The sequence below is a fragment of the Equus caballus genome, chromosome 5 (assembly GCF_041296265.1).
Source record: "Equus caballus isolate H_3958 breed thoroughbred chromosome 5, TB-T2T, whole genome shotgun sequence".
Taxonomy (NCBI): Eukaryota; Metazoa; Chordata; class Mammalia; order Perissodactyla; family Equidae; genus Equus; species Equus caballus.
The window spans coordinates 73,306,962-73,329,033 of record NC_091688.1 but is presented as its reverse complement, the minus strand read 5'-3'; the positions used below and the strand labels follow the sequence as shown (position 1 = coordinate 73,329,033).

Genomic DNA, 22,072 nt, shown 5'->3' with positions numbered 1-22,072 from the left:
TTCTTCCAGAAATAATTACCTTTTTTGTATGAACAGTATTCACAAACTATTGTTAATATTGCTTTAAAAAGCAATAGCATAGAAAAATTTTATTCGAAGATGATATGAGTGTGGGACAATAAGGCAAGTGTGAGATATAATTAATCTAAAAACTATTCTCTAATCCATATTCTATTTATAAATGACCTATAAAAGGTATTAGCCATAAATATTGGTTACTATTCATTATCATGGTAATTTGTCTTAGTTTTAGATTAGCTACATGAAATGAAAGAACTTATTCACCAGTTCGCCAAACTGTACCATAAATGTGCCACCCTCACTCCTAAATTTACTTCTAGATTAGGTATCACAAAATCAGGTATAGGCTTTCCAAATTAAAATAAAACATTAAATATAAACTTAAGCTTCAGGGTCCCTCATTGCATGGGCCCCTTCTAAGGCTCTGTATTTAAATTCTGTGGTAGTGCTTTTGTGTAATTTTTCATAGAAGGAACCCAACGTTTACCAGCTCAGGCTCCAGAAAACCTGGATCCTGGCCCTACAATAATCCTTCAATGGCCAGAACAACAAAAGAAAAAGTAAAAGCTTTTTGGCAACATACATACATAAAATGACTAAGAAATCTGTATTCATCTTACAAAACCTATCTTAATATAGTTACTTCATATTTCACAGCAAATGACGTATAGTGACTTCATTTTGTGAGTTGTGAGGTATAGTGACTGAGGTTTATGTGGCCAAGCCAACAAAGTACAATATTGTGAAGTTGCAGCCAGAAAACCTGGGTTTACATTGAGTTTGTATCTATGATGTTACATTATCCAGCGCAACTGATAATTTGTGAAATAATGGAAATTAGAACAATAGGTTTGTGTTCTAGATCTGCCTCTTATTAGAGGTGAGCTTGTGGAAGTTAATTAATTTCACGGAGCCTCTTGTTACTCAAACATAAAATGGAGATAACATTTACCTAAAGGGTTGGCTTGAGGATTAGTCAAGTTCTGAGTAAAGTACCCAACACTGTCCAGGGCACGAGGAGTTTGTTTAATGTTTACTATGATTTTTAATCACTTTGATCCTTAGTTTTCTCATGTCTAAATCAGAAAAACATCACCTAGCTTACATGTCTCAAGGGTGTTTCTCAACATCTTAAAGTGAGATATTACAAAAATGCATGGAAGTGCTTGACAAGTATGGTGTATTCTAACTCTACATTTTCTTCCTGCCTGATCCTTCCCTTTGTACTAAGGTCTAGTCACCTCCAAAACCAAGTGACAAAAATTAATGAAGACAGGATTATCAGTCCAAGGATGCTAACGTAAATGCACATGTCTTACTAAGTTTGCTACAAAATTTCAGTTGTTGGCTTTATTATTTCCTAAGAAACTACAATGTTTCTCAGGACCTGTAGTTTAGAAGCAGCCTATAACAACACTTACCTCTAATCGATGCTTAATCAATGTTTGTTTGATTAATTGAATCCTTACCTAGTAGGAGCTTATTATACTGGGTGTTCATACAAGCCAGTTTGCCTGGGATAGTTTTGCTTTGGCCTGCTGCACTGAATTAATTCTTTTTTTGTTTTTAAAGATTGGCACCTGAGCTAACAACTGCTGCCAATCTTTTTTTCTTCTTCTTCTCCCCAAAGACCCCCAGTACACAGTTGTAGATTCCAGTTATAAGTGCCTCTGGTTGTGCTATGTGGGACGCCGCCTCAGCGTGGCCTGGTGAGCGGTGCCCTGTCCTCGCCTGGGATCTGAACTGGCGAAACCCTGGGCCGCCGAAGCAGTGTGTGTGAACTTAACCACTCGGCCACGGGGCCAGCCCCTGGATTAATTCTTAATAACATCCTCATTCACTCTCCAAAGTATCTCTGTCATTTGATGATCTTACTTATAAAGCAATCAACGTAACACACAGAGTATACTCAATCTCACATTTCAGTTTATGTAGGTGTTTTTTTGGCAATTGGTTATAATTTGAGGACTGCACTTCATTTTTTCCTTCGTCTCCACTTTTCTACTTGATAGATGGGATGTATCACATAAAGACATTATTTGAGAGAAGAAATTGAATACTCTTATTTGTTAGTATACATATTTTTATATACTCCTCAAATATGCTTAGAAGGCCAAACTGAAGTCTTTTAGTGACTTTCATGTTCAACGTGAAGATATGGTAGACATAATATTTGTCCTATTAAAATAATCACAAACTAACTCAAGTAAGTATGTTCCTTCTTCATTCACAAGTCTTCAAACTACTTATTTTAGAGTTGAAGCAAAATACAAATGTTGACGTAACTTGAGTAACTGTAAAATGTTCCTCAATGTAGTCTCATAACACTTGGTTGTTTGAATTGTATTTGTGCATAGTTTATTGTATTTTAAGTATGGATCAATTTGATTTGAACTGTGTCTACTCAATAAAATATAGAAATAAATAGAGACAGTATATGATATATAAACAGTATATGATGGAGGGACAAGAACTGGGCAATGCCAAGTGAGAAGTGATATAAAAAATCTGCTGAGAGATACAATTAAAGAAAAACCTCAAGAGTGATTCTGCTCTCAGTGAGTTACCTGATTTAGGCTGGAATTCCACTCATCAGTTCCACTCTTAACTAAAAGTATAAAAACTAAACTAAAAGTACAGTATCGAGAAGTATATGTCACACGAAACAGTATATTTGTCTATTAAAATAAATAATCCCATAGAATATTTACTGTGAAAAACACTGTTTTTAGACACCAATTTCATAATCTAACATATTCTTAAAAACTCATAATTGAGGCAGAAACTTTAAGTTCTAATCCTCTGGCCTTCATTGATTTTAGCGTTTAAAGTCAAACTTTAGAGCCCTAGAATTAATTTTAATTTTCCTAAATTTCCCCCATAACACTTTGAAATCAATAGAAGGAAACTGATTTGACATGCAGCTAATTATCTACTAAGTTATTTTTCAAACTTTAGGAAATGAGTAGAAAGATGCACTCTCATTTCATTCTCCTTTTGCAACAATTCATTAGTTAAATTCGAGAGACAATGAGAGTTTAGTTGGTCTATTAAATGTGATAAACAAATGATTTCTTAAAAATTCAATTAAATACTAAAACATATTTCAAAATAAAATTTTCAGGGGTTGCATTTGTGTAGAGAAATTTTAAAATCCTCCTGAAATTGATAAGAAAATCCACATCACACTATGATCTCCAAGTTATTTTGTTTCAGCAATATTGTTAGACCTCACTGATTTAGGAAAAACTGCCTCTTAGAGAGAGTTGGAATCACCTCATAGCTTGTTTGTCCCACAGGCACACACAGTGTCTGAAGCAAGGTCACTGCAGATGTGGGGACAGCAAAGGATTGAATAATAATGACAACACAGGACAGAAGAGAAAAGAAAAGCAGCTGGTCTCCTGATTCTACTGCAGGCTATCCTTTGTGTGATTTATTCCTTTTTACCACTGTCCTTCCAAATCATATGCTCATGTTCAAATGGAAAAGTATAAGGTAGGGATTTAATCAGTAATGGCAGACTACAGAGTTGATATTTGATAAATCACCTATAAGTTATAGGAAAAACAATTTTGAAAAATATCATACTATTTTAGTCTGCTTTCTTAACCTTTGCTTAATTTGGTTGAAAGATAGATTTGTATTTCTTTAAAGGTCAAAAATCAATCACTGTGTTATCAAACAACCAAAACATAAAATTGTTGCATCATGTTCTGCTTTGACTTAAGAACTCATATCAATAGTTTAGTGGTTAGAAAGAATAATAGTATTTTGCACTTTATACATTTTCTTTTCACTGGCAGTCAATTAATATGTTGTTTGTGTTTTGCTTATCTTCATAACAACTTTGACAGTTGAGTAAATTTAAGTAAACTGCCTTTTGACTTAGGGAATACAGAACGTTCTAAATTAACTTGGCGTAAGCGGCCAACTTAAAAAAATGAATGAAAGCTTTTCTACATAGTTGACTGGGAGAGTTTTATTTATGATTTGATAGATATATTTGAAGCCACAGTTATACAAAGTACAACTGGAATGGAATAAGAAGATACATTCCTATTCCAAATTCCATGATTCACTTAAAATGCATTTAATGCCATCTTAATCCATGCTATGCCTTAAATAAATAAACTTTGCTTTGGGAAGGGGTGGTAGGAACCTCATTAAAACCAAGTGAGAGTTCTCAGAAGAATGATGTTTCTCTCTCTTTCTCTCGTCCGGGTCACTGACAAACTAACAATATTAGTTTAACTCATTTTGTTTTGAAATGCAGCATTAATTCATATACATATTGTGTGACCTTTCACTTACTACATCCTTGCAAGCTTGCCCTGGTTTAATGAAGAGGTGATGGGTCCCCAAAGAAAGATGTGGAAGAATTCAAGTGTATCTTCTCCATCAACTAAGGATTTTCTCAGGTTGTAAAGCTCATATCTTACACTGGTCAGGTAAGCCTAATGTAATTTTGAATTTGGTAAGAAAAGAAATTAAATCCAAGAATTTATTGCAACAACTCACAACCTCAAATTGTTTCTATTTTCTCATTCCCATGAGCCCTTCCTTAGAATTAACCTGTCAGAAAGCAGGAAGGGAATAACCCTGATTTATTACTAAAAGCGAAGTGAGACTTAAGATTGAGCGATATTATGGGAAGGGTCCTAAAAGGAAAGAATACGTTGTGTTTAAGTTGACAAAACCAGATAGGGAAGTCATTAACTAAAAATCTAATGTCGACAGGCATTTAATTTGGCCTTCTAGCCAACTGGACCCCAAGGATTACAAAATTTTACCATAACCTCAGTATAAGCTGATCATTTAAATGATACATGGGAATTGACGTGGTAGTTGACTCCAAACAGGAGACCCCAGAGAGCATAAGATGTCCCAGAGAATCAAAGTCATATGCAAAGGATTCATAAAAGGGAAAGCCATGACCCCAACTTACAGGATAAATAGTGACAAAATGCTTTCATTTTATTTCATTATAAATTTATATAGAAATTACACATCTGCTTCTAATCTATGAGTTCATAAATCTAATGTTAAAGAATATTGTTTGAGGGTTTTTGAAAATTCTCTACCCTCTATTACTCAAAAATATTCTAAAATAATGCTGATGTATTATTGTGAGCTGTAAAGCTTAAAGAGAGTTTCAGGGAAAAGAATCAGTTAAGCGAGATAGCCTTTTCATAATGGGGTTCCCTTGCCACACTCCAATGTAAAATTAATAAATTCTGCTTCCAAATACTCTAATACATATAACTTTCAGTCAAAGTACTTTAATAACCTCTGGGATTGCAATTAATTTGACATATGGTTTTATAAAATTTCATTTTTGTAGCCAAACTGTTGAATAAAAATACTGCTTATGGCACAAAACATTTATACTTTAGCTGTGTAACACACTAAAAATGTTGGATATCAACAAAGTACCAGGATTAAAGTTACTCTGAGATTTTTATGTATTGGGGGGAATAAAACAACTTGCACATCTTACATACCTCAGTAGAAAACTGCTGCAATCCACCAATATTAATTGGTCCCTCCTCAGTGGCATACAAATTGCATCCACCGACACAAAGATCAGAGGTTGGACATACCATTCCACAGGTCAAACCAAGTGGGTTGTCAGAAAAAATCGTCTTAGCAGATCCATAATAGTTCTGCAAAAATAAAATAAAGGTTTATTATGTAACAATGTACCTTAAACATTCAATTACCCAATATATTCTATTAGATTACTGGTTTGAAGATCAAGATATATATAAGATTCGGAGGTTACAACACTTTTTATCATCAGGAACCATTAAATAATAAATAGCAGAGTACCTAACATACAGGAGTACTCAAAATACGACGTATTAATAAAGGAACAATTAATCAATTTTGGAAAACTGAAATTTAAAATACAAATGTTCTGTAAACAGTTTTCTTTCACAAGCCATCTAACTATATCCTGCCAAAATTCTTCTCATCGTTTTTAACAAAGGTATATTAGGTAGATTGCTTGAACAAGTTTAAAACCTAAATCTTAAAACTGGAAACAAAAAAAGGTTATTTTCAGGTTATCTTCCATTTTACTAAATTTAAAAGCATCCATGGCTCTCTTTCACTTCATTTCATCTAGCTTGTCCGGGGATACTATGTATTATGACTCTCTGTGTTGATTATCATCCTTCAATAACATCCTACTAGCCAAATGTGCAAACGAAACTCATTAGACAGGCACCCCTGGATAGACCTTGATAAAACCATCTCTTATCACTCCCTTACACACATTTGACTATTACGGAGTAGCTTAGAATCCTACTCATTTTATCAAGAGTTTTTGGAATCCAACTTGTTCATAAATTTTACAACTATATTATTTACTAAATAAATAAGGAATCATAAGTTGAATATTTCAGAGGCATTTTTTCCTTTAATCAAAAGTAAGAATTAGACTTGATCAGTATTCCTCAAAACTGTCAAGTACATCAACAATAAGAATAATTTTGAGAAACTGTAACAGTCAACAAGAGAACACAGAGACATGACAACTAAATGTAATATGTTATCCTGGACAGGATCTTGGATCAGAAAAAGGACATTAGGTAAAAACTAAGGAAATCTGAAGAAACAACAGACTTTAGCTAGCAATAATATGTAAGTAATGTTTCATTAATTGTAATGAACATGCTATACTAATGTCAGATGTCAATAATAGGGGAAACTTCGTGCAGATATATATGGGAATTCACTATACTATCTTCACAATTTTTCTGTAAATATAAAACTGCTCTGAAAATACATTTTAAAAAAGAGATAGTAGAATGCACTTAACAATATGAAACTAATGCATTTAGTTTTCCTTTGGCTTTTGTTTAATATACTTTGAAAGGTCTTTGAAAACATTTCTAAAGATGACAGAATACTGGAGATAATAAACAATAGCAATAATCTTTACTATTTATTGACTCTTGAGTCCATTCCTGGCAATCTGCCAGGCCTCTATTAGACCTTTATCACCACTCATCTAACATAAGATGTCCAGCACTCAATCAAAAATTTGTAGGGATAAGAAGAGACAGAATTTAATGCCTTAAAATCATAAAAAACATAATTAAATGAAGAAAATCCACAGGTGATCCAGAAATGAGAGCTAGCAGAAAAAGACTAAAATAATCTTGATGGAAATTCAGGTAAAGAAAACACAAACAAAATAGATGAAACAATTAAAAATATAACCAGAATACTGTAATCTAGTTTAAAAAAATCAAACTGATATTCCATAACTAAATAAAACATTTAAAAATTAATCTTAATGAACGGTTTTGAGAGCATTCATGATGGTTTAACAGTATTTGTTTTATTCAATGTGTCTCCTTAGCAACCAACAGTCATGTCTGATACATAAGAATGTACTTCAATACGTATTTTCTGAATACATAGTAGGAATGTGCTATGAAATTCAATTTATAAATAAGGAAACTGAGGTAGGACAGCATAAATAATTTGCATATAAATGGCAGAGCCAGCATTCAAAGTCATATGTCTAACCATATACTCTTAAGGACCAAGATATATTCTGTCTAATACTAAAGCATACTGTTCACCTCTCAATAGATTAGAAAATCTGGTTACAGAATTGTTACTCAGCTATAGTACATATCTCAACGTAAAACATACACACACAGCTCTTTTCAATATAACCATGAAGGCATGTAGCTAGCCCATTAGATTAGTTATGCTTTATGCTTCATTAGACGATTTTTGATCTTTAGTTTTGATCTTTCTGTCAGACCAATGAAAAGTTATTATAAGGTAAAAGTCTTTTACTCTTAATTCAAGAGAATAAGATCTGTTTCTTCCTCCAAATTTGGTCATATTTACCACTGTTTTTGTGACAGTCTTTGTTAGTGTCACTAATAGGAGCCAAGAATAAAGCACTAAATTGTCAAAGTAAATTTTTCAAAAATTAACATAGGACTCCCTTACACATACAGAAAGAGGGAAATGTGTCAAAAATTTTATTTGAATCATTAATAAATAAGGAATCATTAAGACAGTAAAGCTGATTCAAAGAGCATTTGAGTCTGACATGGCTTAAATGGTGAATTCAAGGGGCCAGCCCAGTGACACAGCAGTTAAGTACACATGTTCTGCTTCGGCTGCCTGGGGTTCACCGGTTCAGATCCCAGGTGCAGACCTACACACTGCTTGTCAAGTCATGCTATGGCAGACATCCCACATATAAAGTAGAGGAAGATGGGCACAGATGTTAGCTCAGGGCCAGTCTTCCTCAGCAAAAAGAGGAAGATTGGTGGCAGATGTTAGCTCAAGGCTAATCTTCCTCCAAAACAAAAGGTGAATTCTACAAAATATTTAAATAATTTATACTAATTATTCACAAATACTTCCAAAATATACATATGGGATTTATCCCAGGAATGAAGTATTGGTTTATCATCCCAAAAATCAATAAATGTAACACACTGTATCAATAAAAAAAGGACAAAAATCACACAATCATCTCTAAAGATGCAGAAAAAGCATTTGACAAAATCCAATACCCCTCATGATTAAAACGTACAACAAAGCACAAACAGAAAGCAATTTATTCAACTTGATAAGGCACCTCTATGAAAAACTCACAGCTAACATCTTACTTCATCCTGAAAACCAAATGCCTTCTCCCCCTAAGATCAGGAACAATCTAGGGATATACTTCTATTCAGCACCATACTGGAGGTTTTAGCCAGATAATCTGGCAAGCAACAGAAATGAAGGGTATACAAATTGGAAGGGAAGAATAAAATTATTTCTACTTGTAGGTGAAATGATCTTGTATATAGAAAATCCTAAGAAATCCACTAAAAAACTATTAGCATTGTGATGTTTAATTTTATATGTCAACTTGACTATGCCATGGTGTGCCCAGATTAAACATTATTTTGGGGTGTTTACGTGAAGGTGTTTCAGATGAGATTAGCATTTGAATCAGTGACTCAGTAAAATAGATTGCCCACCCCAGTGGTTGGGCATCATCCAATCCGCAATCCACTGAGATCCTGAATAGCACAAAAAAGTGGAGGAGGGAGAAACTTGTCCCTTTCTGTTCCTGTCTGCCTGGTTGGGCTGGGACATCAGTGTATATATATCATTCTGTTTGTGTGTGTGTGTGTATACATATATGACAACAGCAAGCTTGTAGGATATAAAATCAATACACAAAAATCAATTGTACAAACCAAAATGTGAAATCAAGAAAATAATTCTATTTACAAGAGCATCAGATATTGAAAGAAACTAAAGAAGACATAAATAAATGGAAAGACATCCCATGATCATGAAATGGAAGACTTATTATTAGGATGGCAATACTCCCCAAACTGATCTACAGCTTCAATGCAATCCCTATCAAAATCCTAGCTGATTTCTTTGCAAAAATTGGTATTCTGACCCTAAGATTTATACGAAAAGTTAATGGACCCAGAATAGCCAAAACAATCTTGAAAAGTAAGAACAAAGTTGTAAGAATCACATTTCCTGATTTCAAAACTTATTATAAAGCTATGGTAATCAACACAGTATGGCACTGTCATGATGATAAACATATAGATCAATGGAATAGAATTGAGATTCTAGATGGAACCTTCATATTTATGTTCAATTGATTTTTGACAAGGGTTCCAAGTCAATTCAATGGGAAAAGAATATTCTCTTCAACAAATGATGCTGCGATAACTGACTAGCTACATGCAAAAGAATGAAGTTGGATCTCTACCTCACATTGCACATAAAAACTAACTAAAAATAGATCACAGATATAAATGGTAGAGATAAGTCTATAAAACCTTTAGAAGACAACATAGGAGTAAATCTTCAGGACCTTGGATTAGGTGATGGTTTTTAGATATGACGACAAAAGCACAAGCAACAAAAGAAAAATACATAAATTGGATTTCATCAAAATTAAAAACTTTTGTGCTACAAAGGACACCATCTAGAAAGTTAAAAGACAAAGAAAATCATATGTGATAAGAAATTTGCTATATAAAGAACACTTATAACTCACTACTAAAAATATAAATAACCAATTAAAAAAGGGGCAAAGCATTAGTATAAACGTTTCTCCAAAAATATACAAATGGCCAATAAGCACAACAAATGATGCTCAATGTCATTATCCATCAGAGAAATGCTAGTCAAAATGACAATAACATACCACTTCTCACTTACTTGGATGGCTGCAGTCAAAAAGACATACAATGAGAAGTGCTGGCAAGGATGTGGAGAAACTGGAACCCTCACACACTGCTGATGAAATTGAAAAATGGTGCAGCTACTTTGAAAAAGAGTTTGGCAGTTCCTCATAAGGTTAAAAATAGAGTTATCATACAATTCAGCAATTTCACTCTTTGGAGTACGCCCAAGAAAATTTACAACATATGGCCATACAGAACTTCGTAGACTAATGTTCACAGCAGTATTATTCCTAACAGCTAAAATGTAGAAACAACCCAACTGCCCATCAACTGATTAAAGGCAAAAAAAAAAAATTGTATATCCATATGATCAGATATTATTTCGCAATAAAAAAGGAATGAAGTAAATATACATGATACAACATAGCTGAACCTTGGAAACATCATGCTACGTGAAAGAAGCCATTCACAAAGGACCACATATTGTATGATTCCATTTATACAAAATATCCAGAATAGGCAAAACTAAAGAAACAGAAAGCAGATTGGTGGTTGCCCACAGATGGGGGTCTGAGAAAAAATGGAAAATGGCTGTTAATGGGTATGGGGTTTCATTTTGGGATGATAAAAACATCCTCAATTTCACTGCGGTGATGGTTGCAACTCTGCAAATACACTCAGCATCACTGAACTGTAGATTTATATTGGCAAATTGTAAGAGATATGAATTATGTCTCAATAAAACTTTTACATTTTTTAAAGTATACTTACGGCCCTAGAAATTATATAGCAATGTAATAAAAATTACTTGAATAAGATTGCTAGATTAGATACAAAACTGGACAATATCCTAGAGGACAATGAAACATAACTTTTGGAATTATCTTTTCTACTGAACAGAAATAATTTGCATCTCTACTGAACCCAGATCTATAATATGTAAATTTTCAGTCTGAATTTTTAATTAACATTAAATAGCAGAAGTCAACCAATGGTTCTTTCTCCTAGAAAATTAAATAATACTTAGGTGTTACCTTGTATTTATTTAAAAATGATTTTAATATGATAATAGTAAACAGATACAGACTTAGCACCTTGGCCTTATTTTTTGCTTTTGGATAATTTTACTTAATGATGGTCAATGATGAGAATTACTAAGTCAAAATTAATTAGCCTATTTCTAAGCAAACATCCGCAATTCCTGCTTAAACCCATTGATCCCCTCACTTAGCACCTGCAGCTAAGTAGTTAATCACTGCTGGAGAAAATCTCAAAGTCATTGTCAGTATTCTTCCCTCCTCTTACTTGACATCTCAGGAACATTTGACATGATTAATTAATAAATATTTATTGACTGACTCACTGACTAAAAATTCCTATTGCATAATTAGAAGTGTCCTTGTAATATAAAAACACTATCATGGGAAAAAATGTCAATTGCAGATCACTTTTAAGATTTGAAAAAATAAAAAAAGCACAGAAAGAATAAAATCTAATTAAACACCTAAGGATCTTTTACACAAGGATATTGATTGTTTTATGAGCCCTAAATTAAGTTTCAAGATGGCACATAAAATGATGACACAAGAGAAAGAGATACATTGTTCAAAAAAATGCAACAAAGAAAACATTTAAAATCATACTTATGGTTCATGACTCACTGTGGTTGTCAAACTACTAGGGGCTGATCTATCACAGCACCTCATTGACAATGAAACCGCCTAGCAATTCTTCAACACTCTCACAACTCCAAGTGTAGCCCTTACACCAAAATAAAATTGAAAGAGGCTATAAAACTTATAAAAATTAATAATAATTACTGAATGTTTCTTAAATAAAGAGCACTATGGGAATTTTTTTAAAATGCAAATATATGCTTCCTGACATCAAGATGCTTTGGTAGCAGACTAAGAATTCATTTCAGGCTGAGGTTTAGAATCAGCTTTAAACAGGTGGCAATCAAACAATTCTGCGGCGATAGACCTAAGAGATGAGAGGGAAGGATATACAAGTCATTCGGGATTGATATGAGTAAATATTCAAGAAAGTGCAGAATATGTCTTGGCATAATGACTTGGCAATTTGGTAAGAGGAGTTCATTCGCTCACTTAGGAAATGATAAGTAGAAGATATATTTGAAAAATGTGCTTAAACCAAATTATGGAGAATCTTGACTATCAACCTAAGGGTTTAGTGTTTAATTGAAGCTCTGTAATAGAAGGGAGCCAGTATTAAGGGACTAACTGGAAAGATAATTGTAGAGATGACATGCAAATTGTCAGAAAGGGAGTAGAAAGATAGGGAATGTGAAGGAGAAGACATGATGATATCTAAAAAAAGGAAAGCATTGGCATGAATCACAGAATACAGAAACATGGTTCTGAAAACAGGCAGAGCCAACACTGAACTATGATTCAGAAGTCATCTTTGCAGCCCACCTCTCACAAATATGAAGAAAAGGGAGATAATTCCACCGTGTAGGGTCCGGGTACTCACAGTCAAAGACATTCAGAAACCTATTAGCAAGGTAACACCTCCTCCGCTCTTTCCATTGAGAACATCAAGATCAATACCAATTTTTTTCTCTCATAGTTAAGTGGGAAGATTTCGTGAGTCCTCCTTCTAAACAAGAGGTTTGACTTCTACTCTGTGAGCTCTTCAACCCTTCTAAAAGTAAAGGCTATAAAATTTAAATTTAGAAGGGTCCTTTAAAGATACCCCAGCAGTCTCCTTCTAGAAAATACACAACCCACTTCAACTGGTTTCTTCATGTTACTCAGTCACAAGCATTTTAGTCTTCTATTGTGTGAAGAAAAATGTACAGGGCTGTGTCAGGAGGGATAAAAAATAAATACCTGATCTTTTGTACATAGATTTATTTTATTCATAAAGCATAAGGACTTTCACCCATTCTTTGAACAAAAATCTAAAAGACAAAAATGATGTTTGATCTGTTTCTTGTTTTCATAACACAAAAAGAACACGCATTGAATGTTCTCCAGCCCATTAACTTACCCAGACTTTTCAGGTATTGAATTTTCTATTACTCATTGGGGTTTTTAAGGTAGGTTCTAAGGTACAACATGAGCCACTTAAATGTGAGTTAACTTTAAGATAATTTGAACTTTTATTCTTTGCTTTTTATTTTAAAGTTATAGCTTGAAACTGCATTAGTATCATCCATCTACAATTTAATGATTTTTAAAGTCATTATCAAGAGACATGAAAAACTCACAAGCCAGCTATCCTGTCATATGGTATAACTAATTTAACAAATAGTCCTATCATATTCAGGCCTTCATATGACTACAACATTATCAATACAGCTGGTGGATTTATTTTAAAGTGTTCTTCCTTCTTCCAATGACAGTTTTCACAGATGGAAGCACCCTTCCAAGATAAACTCCAATCTGTTGCATTTAAAAAATACTTGGGCTAAACTTCAGTAAGTTCGCATGTGTGAAAAGGGTGAATTAACATTACTTTTATTTCTGGATTGAGCTATCTAATGGTGAGTGTACTGATATACACTAACTGAATAGAAAACGTCTCTAGCAGAACAAACAGAAAGTAAAGGCACAAGGAACCCTCTGTCAGGCTGTCACTATCCCTCAGCAAACAACCTGTGGGTCTTTACACATTTGGCAAAACGAGACTGGGGGTATATCCTGAACAGAACAGACAAAAATTCCTGCCCTCACAGTATTCACATTCTCATGGGGACAGAACAAAAGCTTTGGCTGGTTTTATTCTGAAAATCCTCCTTTCATATCTTACATAAACTAAATTCTAGAAAAGTTTTACATAATATGATTAGAGTTTTAGAACTATGAATTTACTTTAGTCTCACTTAAACTTAATGTGTGAGGAAATAAATAATCATCCTTACAGAAAATAAAATTTTTATCTGATCTTGAGATGCTAAACTAGAAAACACACATGCATGAGCGCATATGTGCAGACAGACACACACACACAAACACACACACACACACTCATTGGCTTTGAAGCCATACACTCCTGGATTTGAATCCTGCCATACCATCTGATTGGGGAAAAACGATGACTGGAGGAACAAATCTCTTACCCTTAGTTTCATCACTTGAGAACCGCACATCAAAACTTTTTTTTTAATTAGTCATAATTACATCAAGTATTTTTTTAAAAACTTGGCACAGGTAAGATGCCTACTACATTACGTGGCATAGAATAGATTTAATAAATTTAACTCCCCACCCCACACCTGTAGGCTTTTTCTCCCTATAAAGGCTTTCTTAAAATGTTAATTCTAAGAGTTTAAGACTTTAACATTTATTAAAGAAAATGCATGTTAGGAAGTAGAATAAAAAAGAAAGCAGGAAAGAAGCAAAAAGTATAGGAAGAAAAACTATCAGTCGACTAAGCCATAAAAAAAGAAATGGCACAGAGGCATGTAAATAGGGCCATAATTCTTCAAATACCTTACAGAAACGTAAAAACATCACTTCTACTTCTATTTTCTGCAACCTATCCACCCTTCTCTATTTAATTGACTTGAGAACTGACAATTTTCCCTATGACTTACTTAGAATAACTTAGCATATGTGTGTACATGTATTAAATTCATTAATCATCAAGTTTTTATTGAACACCTACTAGTGAGAGGCCTTTTGGTAAGCACTAGATATGCCTGAAGAATGAGTGTTGTTGCCTCTGGATTTTTCTAGTCAGATGGAAGAAAATTTTCATCTATACCAAAATGCATCCTTTTCATACCTTATATCACTGTTCAAATGATATTTGCTTTAAAAAGCTTTACCAATATTTCAGCCATTTTCCAACTAGAAGCATAATGCCATAGTGTTCTTTCTTTGTACTAGATCTTTCTGATCATTTTATTTGTTAATATACACTTACAATCGATATATATCTTTCTGATGTCTTTTGCTAATTTTTTTATTAAGGTCAGAGATCATGTCTAATCTATACTTCTTGTCTATAAACAGACAGGAGAATATAATACTAGAAATTCAATTGATTATCATTTATCTTTTAATGTCAAAAATAAACATTTCTATAAAATTGAAAAGAATAAAGTGCTTCACAGTTTTTCAATGACCAATTTAAAGTAAATAATGTGGTTGTCTGTTGTAAAAATTAGAAAGTTCATTTTATCCAGAGAAAATGATAAAACGTACAATGGATTTTGTAAGAAATTTACAGAGGCATAATTTTTCGTTCCTAGGGGGTAATTAAAAAACCTGGAGAGAAACAATAAGATGCAAGATTATTCTATTTAGTGTGTGCTAGAGTTCATGTATAATAATATACCATAATTCACGATATAATTTTATTCAAGGAGATAGGATGTCTTTCTACATCCAGGCTTCAATGCAAAATATGGAAACAGATATGTTAGAGTTAATGATCATTAAAGCTAAGAACAAAAGCAAAAGTAGAAATATGTAAGTGTCATTTATAGATATTACATAATTTACAAGCAAATTAGAATGTTTTGAGAAATTACTGAAGGTGAGGTAAAATTAATACTGATGGAATCCCCATTCATATACTACACAAAAAATGCTAAAAATTTTTCTCTAATTTATATTATAAATTTTAGTTTTCACTGAGATTATTTTTCCTTACGACCCAACTAAATAGTACATCTTTTTAAAGGCAACCAGAATTATGGCTTAAATATAATTCCTTTTATTTGAACAGACAAAAATATACATATACTATATACTAAAAGGGTAATTTGGTGTCTAGAAGTTTGATGTAGAAATCTAGTATATCTGGATTAATTTGCACTTTATGTATCTCCCTCTTATGAAAAATATACTAAAAAAAAGCTGCATCACATGTTACTGGCTACTTAGCAAATAACTGAGAATTATTCCTTCTCTGATTTAATTTAAAATATACTGGTTACTAATATTTGGGAACACTGAGTAAAACCGTGGAGGTTTTCGTTGTTGTTTGTGTTTAAAAAATCATTTATTATTTAAAAAGACAAAAAAAGAATCAAATCAATCAAATTGTTAGCAGGGGTTTTCAAAATAAATTTGTATTCTCAAAAACAGGGGGCCGGCCCCGTGGCCGAGTGGTTAAGTTTGCGCGCTCTGCTTCGGCAGCCCCGGGTCTCACTGGCTCGGATCCTGGGCGAGGACATGGCACCATTCGACAGGCCACACTGAGGCAGCATCCTACATAGCACAACCAGAAGGACCCAGAATTAAAATATACAACTATGTTCTGGGGAGATTTGGGGAGAAAAAGCGGAAAAACAAAGAAATAAATGAATAAAAAAGAAGATTGGCAACAGTTGTTAGCTCAGGTGCCAATCTTTAAAAAATAAACAAAAAAATTTGTATTCTCAAAAACAAATATATGTAATAGCAAAATTACAAACTGATGCTGAGAAACAGTTCAAATAATCTTACCTCAAACAAGATTTAAAACAACAAACTCAGCGACTGTTGTTGAATATAATATACATAAAATAATTACTTAATAAGGACAGAGTTTCATTATTTATGCCATGAGAGTTAGACTGTAATTTCACATTCCTATTTTCTTCTACTCAAACAAAATAAAGTCAGACTATTTTGTGAGGGTTTGCTCTTCATTCACAAGAATTTGAGAGACTTCTTAATTGAGAGGGTGTTGTGGTGTCTATCATAGTGTGTTATTACATTTTGGCTGGTAAAACCAGCTGTCAGCCACTATGTGCACAGTGGGTACAAATAGATTTATCAGAAAAGTCTCCATTCCAAGTATATTAATTTAAACCCTTTACATATTACATAATTAGCTTTGATTTTAATAATTTACTTAAAATTCTTCACTTTATCAAAGCAGTTTTCAAAAAACTAAACCCAGATTTCTTTATGATGAAGTCTACCATTACATTTTTCGTACCATTCAAGATGTTAATAGTGCTTATAAAATTCTGTCATGATAGCAAATATGTGACTTATTTAGCTTTATATATTTTAATAATGATTCATAATATGTGTACTTTATTCCTACAGATAGTGTAGTGTGATGCAGACAAAAGCTCACTGGACAGGAAAATTCAGTTACACTATCAAGTGGTTGTGTGACCTTGGATAAATCACAGCCTTGCTGGTTTCAAATTCCTTTTCCATACAATGAGATGGCTAGTTAGATTAAAATTCCATTTGGTCTAGAATCTGTTAGATCGAATTGTACTTATTAATATTAAAAAAATATTGTAATGTGTCTTATGTGTTTATACAGATTTTTGTCTTGATTATACTAAACAAAAAGTTGTGATTCCAGTTTAATTTACACATACATATATAAACTATATATCATTGTTCTGTTTTAACAATAATTTAAATTTTAAAAATGTTTACCTAGGTATATGTTTAAATGTGTCCATACATATACACAGCCACAATGTGGTACTACTTGCTTCATATAAAATTTGCTTAAGATGTCCAATGAAAATCTTTTCTCATTTAGTTAATACCGACATTACTTTTACATTTTCTATTGCTTACGTTTTAAATTTATTGATCAACAATGCTTTGAGTTATAGAAGGTTTTTCAGAACCAAATGTTCATCATTTGAAGCAGAGATGAAGAAAAGCAGTTACCATTACACATTGTATTTGCTGTGATTAAAAGTAAAAATGTAACCCTTTAAAGGCCCAAAGACAGATATTACAAAACAGAAAGAAGACAGATTTTACATAAGCATTAATGATTCAACAGATAATGTAATATCCATCTATCTTTTTCAGAACAATATATTAAACATGTGACATTTTGAAAATAATACTCCAGTCCTTTGTTTTTAACACTAATAAATTTAGTATCCTATGATTTGCCAGACTTAACACTAGGAAGTTATATATAAAAATTAAAGGCTGAATTCTGGAAAATTCAGTTAATGTTATATCAACTAATAAGTGAATCAGGTAAGGCGGCTACACGCTTGCACTAATAATTTTAAATTAATATTTTATTATAGTCTGAGCACAGTGTTCAATAATTATTTTGTAGAGCTTTTTTTCATTTCATAAGACTAGTTTTACATGTAGAGAAAAGCTAGGATATTTTGAAAATAAATATAATATCAGAGGAATGGCCTTATTCAATGATAAGTATATTTCAAAGTATAGTAATCAAAACACCTTGATCCTGTCAAAGACAGATAGATAAATAGGACAAACAGAGAGTTTGAAAATAGATCTAAATAAATATAGAACTAAATATATGATAAAGGTAGCATTTAGAATGCGAGGAAAATATATAATTCAACAAACAGATTTGGAATTATTAGTCATTTAGAAAAAAAGTCTGGATCTTTCTCTCACTCTGTGCACCAAAATAAAAATTTAGAATAGGAAAATGTTAATAATCTCCCTTCACCCCTCCCTCAACCTCAATAAACTAAAGAAACTAAAGTTTAATTATATCCTTCTATGCCATTTTTAGCCTTATAGACAGTAGAATTTCTTTCTAAAGATAATATCATGCTATTCATATTAGTATGAAATCTACTCTTTTTTACTAATAGGGATACCCTTCTAGATTAATCAATATAAAATAATGCATTTTTAAGAACAGCCTCATAACATTCCATAATATAAATATAACCTAATAGACTTAGCAATATTCCTAATGAGGGGCAGTAAAGTTGTCTCCAGTTTTTTACTACTTCAAACAATGCTACAATTGTTACAATAAATAATATTGTACATATGCCATTACATGGTGGTACTTTTATTTCTCTAGGAAGAACACATAATAAAGCATTGAAGGCATAAAAGTATACATATTTGCAAATTTCAAATATAGTTCCACAGTATGAGTTCTGTTTCCTTCTGCTAAATAGCATAGGAGGTTATTAAACTTTTTAACTGCAACAATCTAACAAGAAAACTAGTGTCTTCTCTTTTGAGTTATATATTTCTCACTAACACGGAAGCAGGACATCTCTAGCATGCTTATTAATCATTTGCATTACCTCTCTTGTAGTGTTTACAACCTTTGCCCATAATATACTGGGTTGTTGTTCTCACTGAAATTTTCAGGAACTCTGATTAACAGAGAAGTTAGCAGCTGGCCTGAAGCATGCACGGCACAACATTTTTCACTTGAGTTCAAGTTTGGTAGTTTTTATTTTAAAATATATTTTAAAATGTGTGTAGTAAAATTTGTTCTCATATAGTTCATAGCTTCAAAATTATCCTTAAATATGTTTCTTTTTATATTTAAAACTTTGGTCCACCTAAATTTTATGTTAGATGATCTGATGAAAGGTTCTAAAAGTAATGTCAAAATTATACTAGAACCACTTTTGAAAGAACCCATTATTTTCCACTGAAATGAAATGTCCTCTTCACTATGCACCATGTTCTCATATTTACTTGGTTCTGTTCACAGACTTTCATCTGTTCCTGCACAGATGAACAGATCTTTCATCAGCTCCAGAAATGCATATGCCTTTACTAATACTATCTTGTCTCAATTATAGCAGCTTTATAGTGAGTTTCAGTATCTAATGTGGCAAATATTTTTGTCTTATTTTTCAAAAGCTTCTTTCTTCCATATACCTTCCAAATTACTAGTCTAGTATTTACCAATAAAAATCTAGGTTTCAGGGCTGGCCCGGTGGTGTGGTGGTTAAGTTCATATGCTCCACTTCAGCAGCCCAGGGTTAGAGAATGTGGATCCCGAGTGTGGACCTACACACCACTCATCACACCATGCTGTGGAGGAGTCCCACATACAAAATAGAGGAAGACTGCCACAGTTGTTAGCTCACTGACAATCTTCCTCAAGCAAAAAGAGGAAGATTGGCAACAGATGTTAGCTCAGGGCCAGTCTTCCTCATCAAAAAATAAATAAATAAATAAATAAATAAATCTAGGTTTCAATTAATCTAGACTACCCATTAGATACTAAATATTTATTGCACTTTTCCACATGCATTGAGAAATAGTTATCTGCTATGATTCCTCTTATTTAACAAGTTAAAATTACAGGTAAAATATTTTTTACAAAGTTATTGTGAATGTATCCATGAGCTGTCATGTCCAGAGACTGAAAATGAAAAGGCACTAAGCCAGAGAAATAAGTGGAATCATTTTAAAAGCGTTTTCCAAACCAGGTGAACATAGGCTTCCATTTTCAGGTCCTCTCAGAACATAGTATATGTGAATCCCTTCTAAAGACACATGTAATCATTGCAGTACCCACAGTCCACAGATAAAGCTTCAAAGAAAATCAGCAGCCAGAGTAACACATTTGTAAACATACAAGGAAACAAAGCACTATGAGTGGAGCCAGTAGACATCAGACAGTATAATCAGACTCATAGAAACTTAAAATAGTGGGATTCTCAGAATATGAAACTAAGTATTTTTATATGTTTTTAAAAGTGACAGGCTTTCAAAGTGAATAAAAACCTAGCAGAATTTTTAAAAATACATATAAAAAACTCCTGGAAATGAGAGATAAAATTGCAGCTCAAAACTCAGTAGACTATTTTAACAATATATTTGAAACGGGTGAAGAAGGTATTAGTAAATCTGAAAATAGGATTGAAGGAAATTATCCAGAAAGTAACCCCCAAAAAACAAGGAGATGAAAGTGATAAGTCAAGAGCCATGGAGAATAAAGGAAGAAAGTTTAACATACATCTAACAAGAGTCCCATAAAGAGATGAGAGAGAAACAATGAGAAATTCCTCCAAATGATGAAAGACATCAATCCACAGATTCTAAAATATCAATGAAAACCAAGCAGGATAAATAAGAAGAAATCCAGACTTAGATAAATCATTGTAAAATTGTTGGACACCAAAGATAAGAAGACACTTAAAACAGTCACACTCCAAAGACATATTACCCTCAAAGGAGCAATAATTAGGCTTCTGTTGACTTTCCAATAGCATTAATGCATGGCAAAACACACTGAAATGATATCTTCTTTGAGGAGAAAAAAAAAAAAACTACCAATCCTGAGTTCTATACATAGTGAAAGTAGTTTTCAAAAGTGAGGAAATAGAAAAACAGTTTCAGAAACAAAAATGAAGAGAATCTGCCAACAACATACCCTTACTGAATAAAAATTTGAAGTATTTATTCCAAGAAAAAGTAAACTGCTTTCCCTTGGAAATTCCAACATGGGAGAAAAGAAAAAAAAAGATTAGAAAAAGAAAAAAAAATTGGCTAAAATGGGAATAAAGTTAATCCGATATTGACTATTAAAGCATTAACAATACTATCTCATCAAGTTTTAAAAGGATAGAATATACAATATCTTATGAGATAAGAAGGAGCTAATTAGAACTACAGTACTTTATGCCACAAGACCCACTCACACTAACACCCCAAACGACACAGACCTATAACATACAGTATAACAGTTGTAAAATTTCGAATACACTCAGCCCTAGAAAAAATATTTTTTTTTCACATTACTCAAAAACGGGCACCTCAACTGTAAAAGAAATTGACGCATGAGTTCAGACTTATTTACTTAAACCAAATAGCATATTCAACTCTGCAGGATAATGGCTTGTTTCTCTCTAGGAGCATAACAGAGATAGATTTAAAAGCTGTGTTTTCTTGAGCCCCATCTTATGACAAGTAGGTAAGTTTCTGTCAGTACTCTTGGAATGGACAGAGGTCTCACAGTTATCATCTAGCAATACAAGTGAGGTCTCTAGCCTTGTATACCAAAGGTAGCCTAAAATTTTATCACTACTTCTTTGTTTTATATATCTAAAATGTTCACATTTTTAAAAATTACTGGGTAATAAATTATGGACTCCCTAATATTTTTTTCATCTATTTACTTCTCTATCATGATAGTGGAAGAAAGCCCAATAGAGTTAC

At 32.8% G+C, this 22,072-nt stretch overlaps 1 protein-coding gene across 2 annotated transcripts in view; it reads right to left on the bottom strand.

Moving 5' to 3' along the window:
- Positions 1-22,072, bottom strand: part of DPYD (dihydropyrimidine dehydrogenase) — a 768,719-nt gene that overhangs the window by 564,134 nt on the left and 182,513 nt on the right. For both annotated transcript variants that reach the window (XM_023641574.2, XM_023641571.2), the window contains exon 5: positions 5,526-5,687. In XM_023641574.2, coding sequence (XP_023497342.2) covers positions 5,526-5,687 — 162 coding nt within the window. The remainder of the gene's footprint in view (positions 1-5,525; positions 5,688-22,072) is intronic.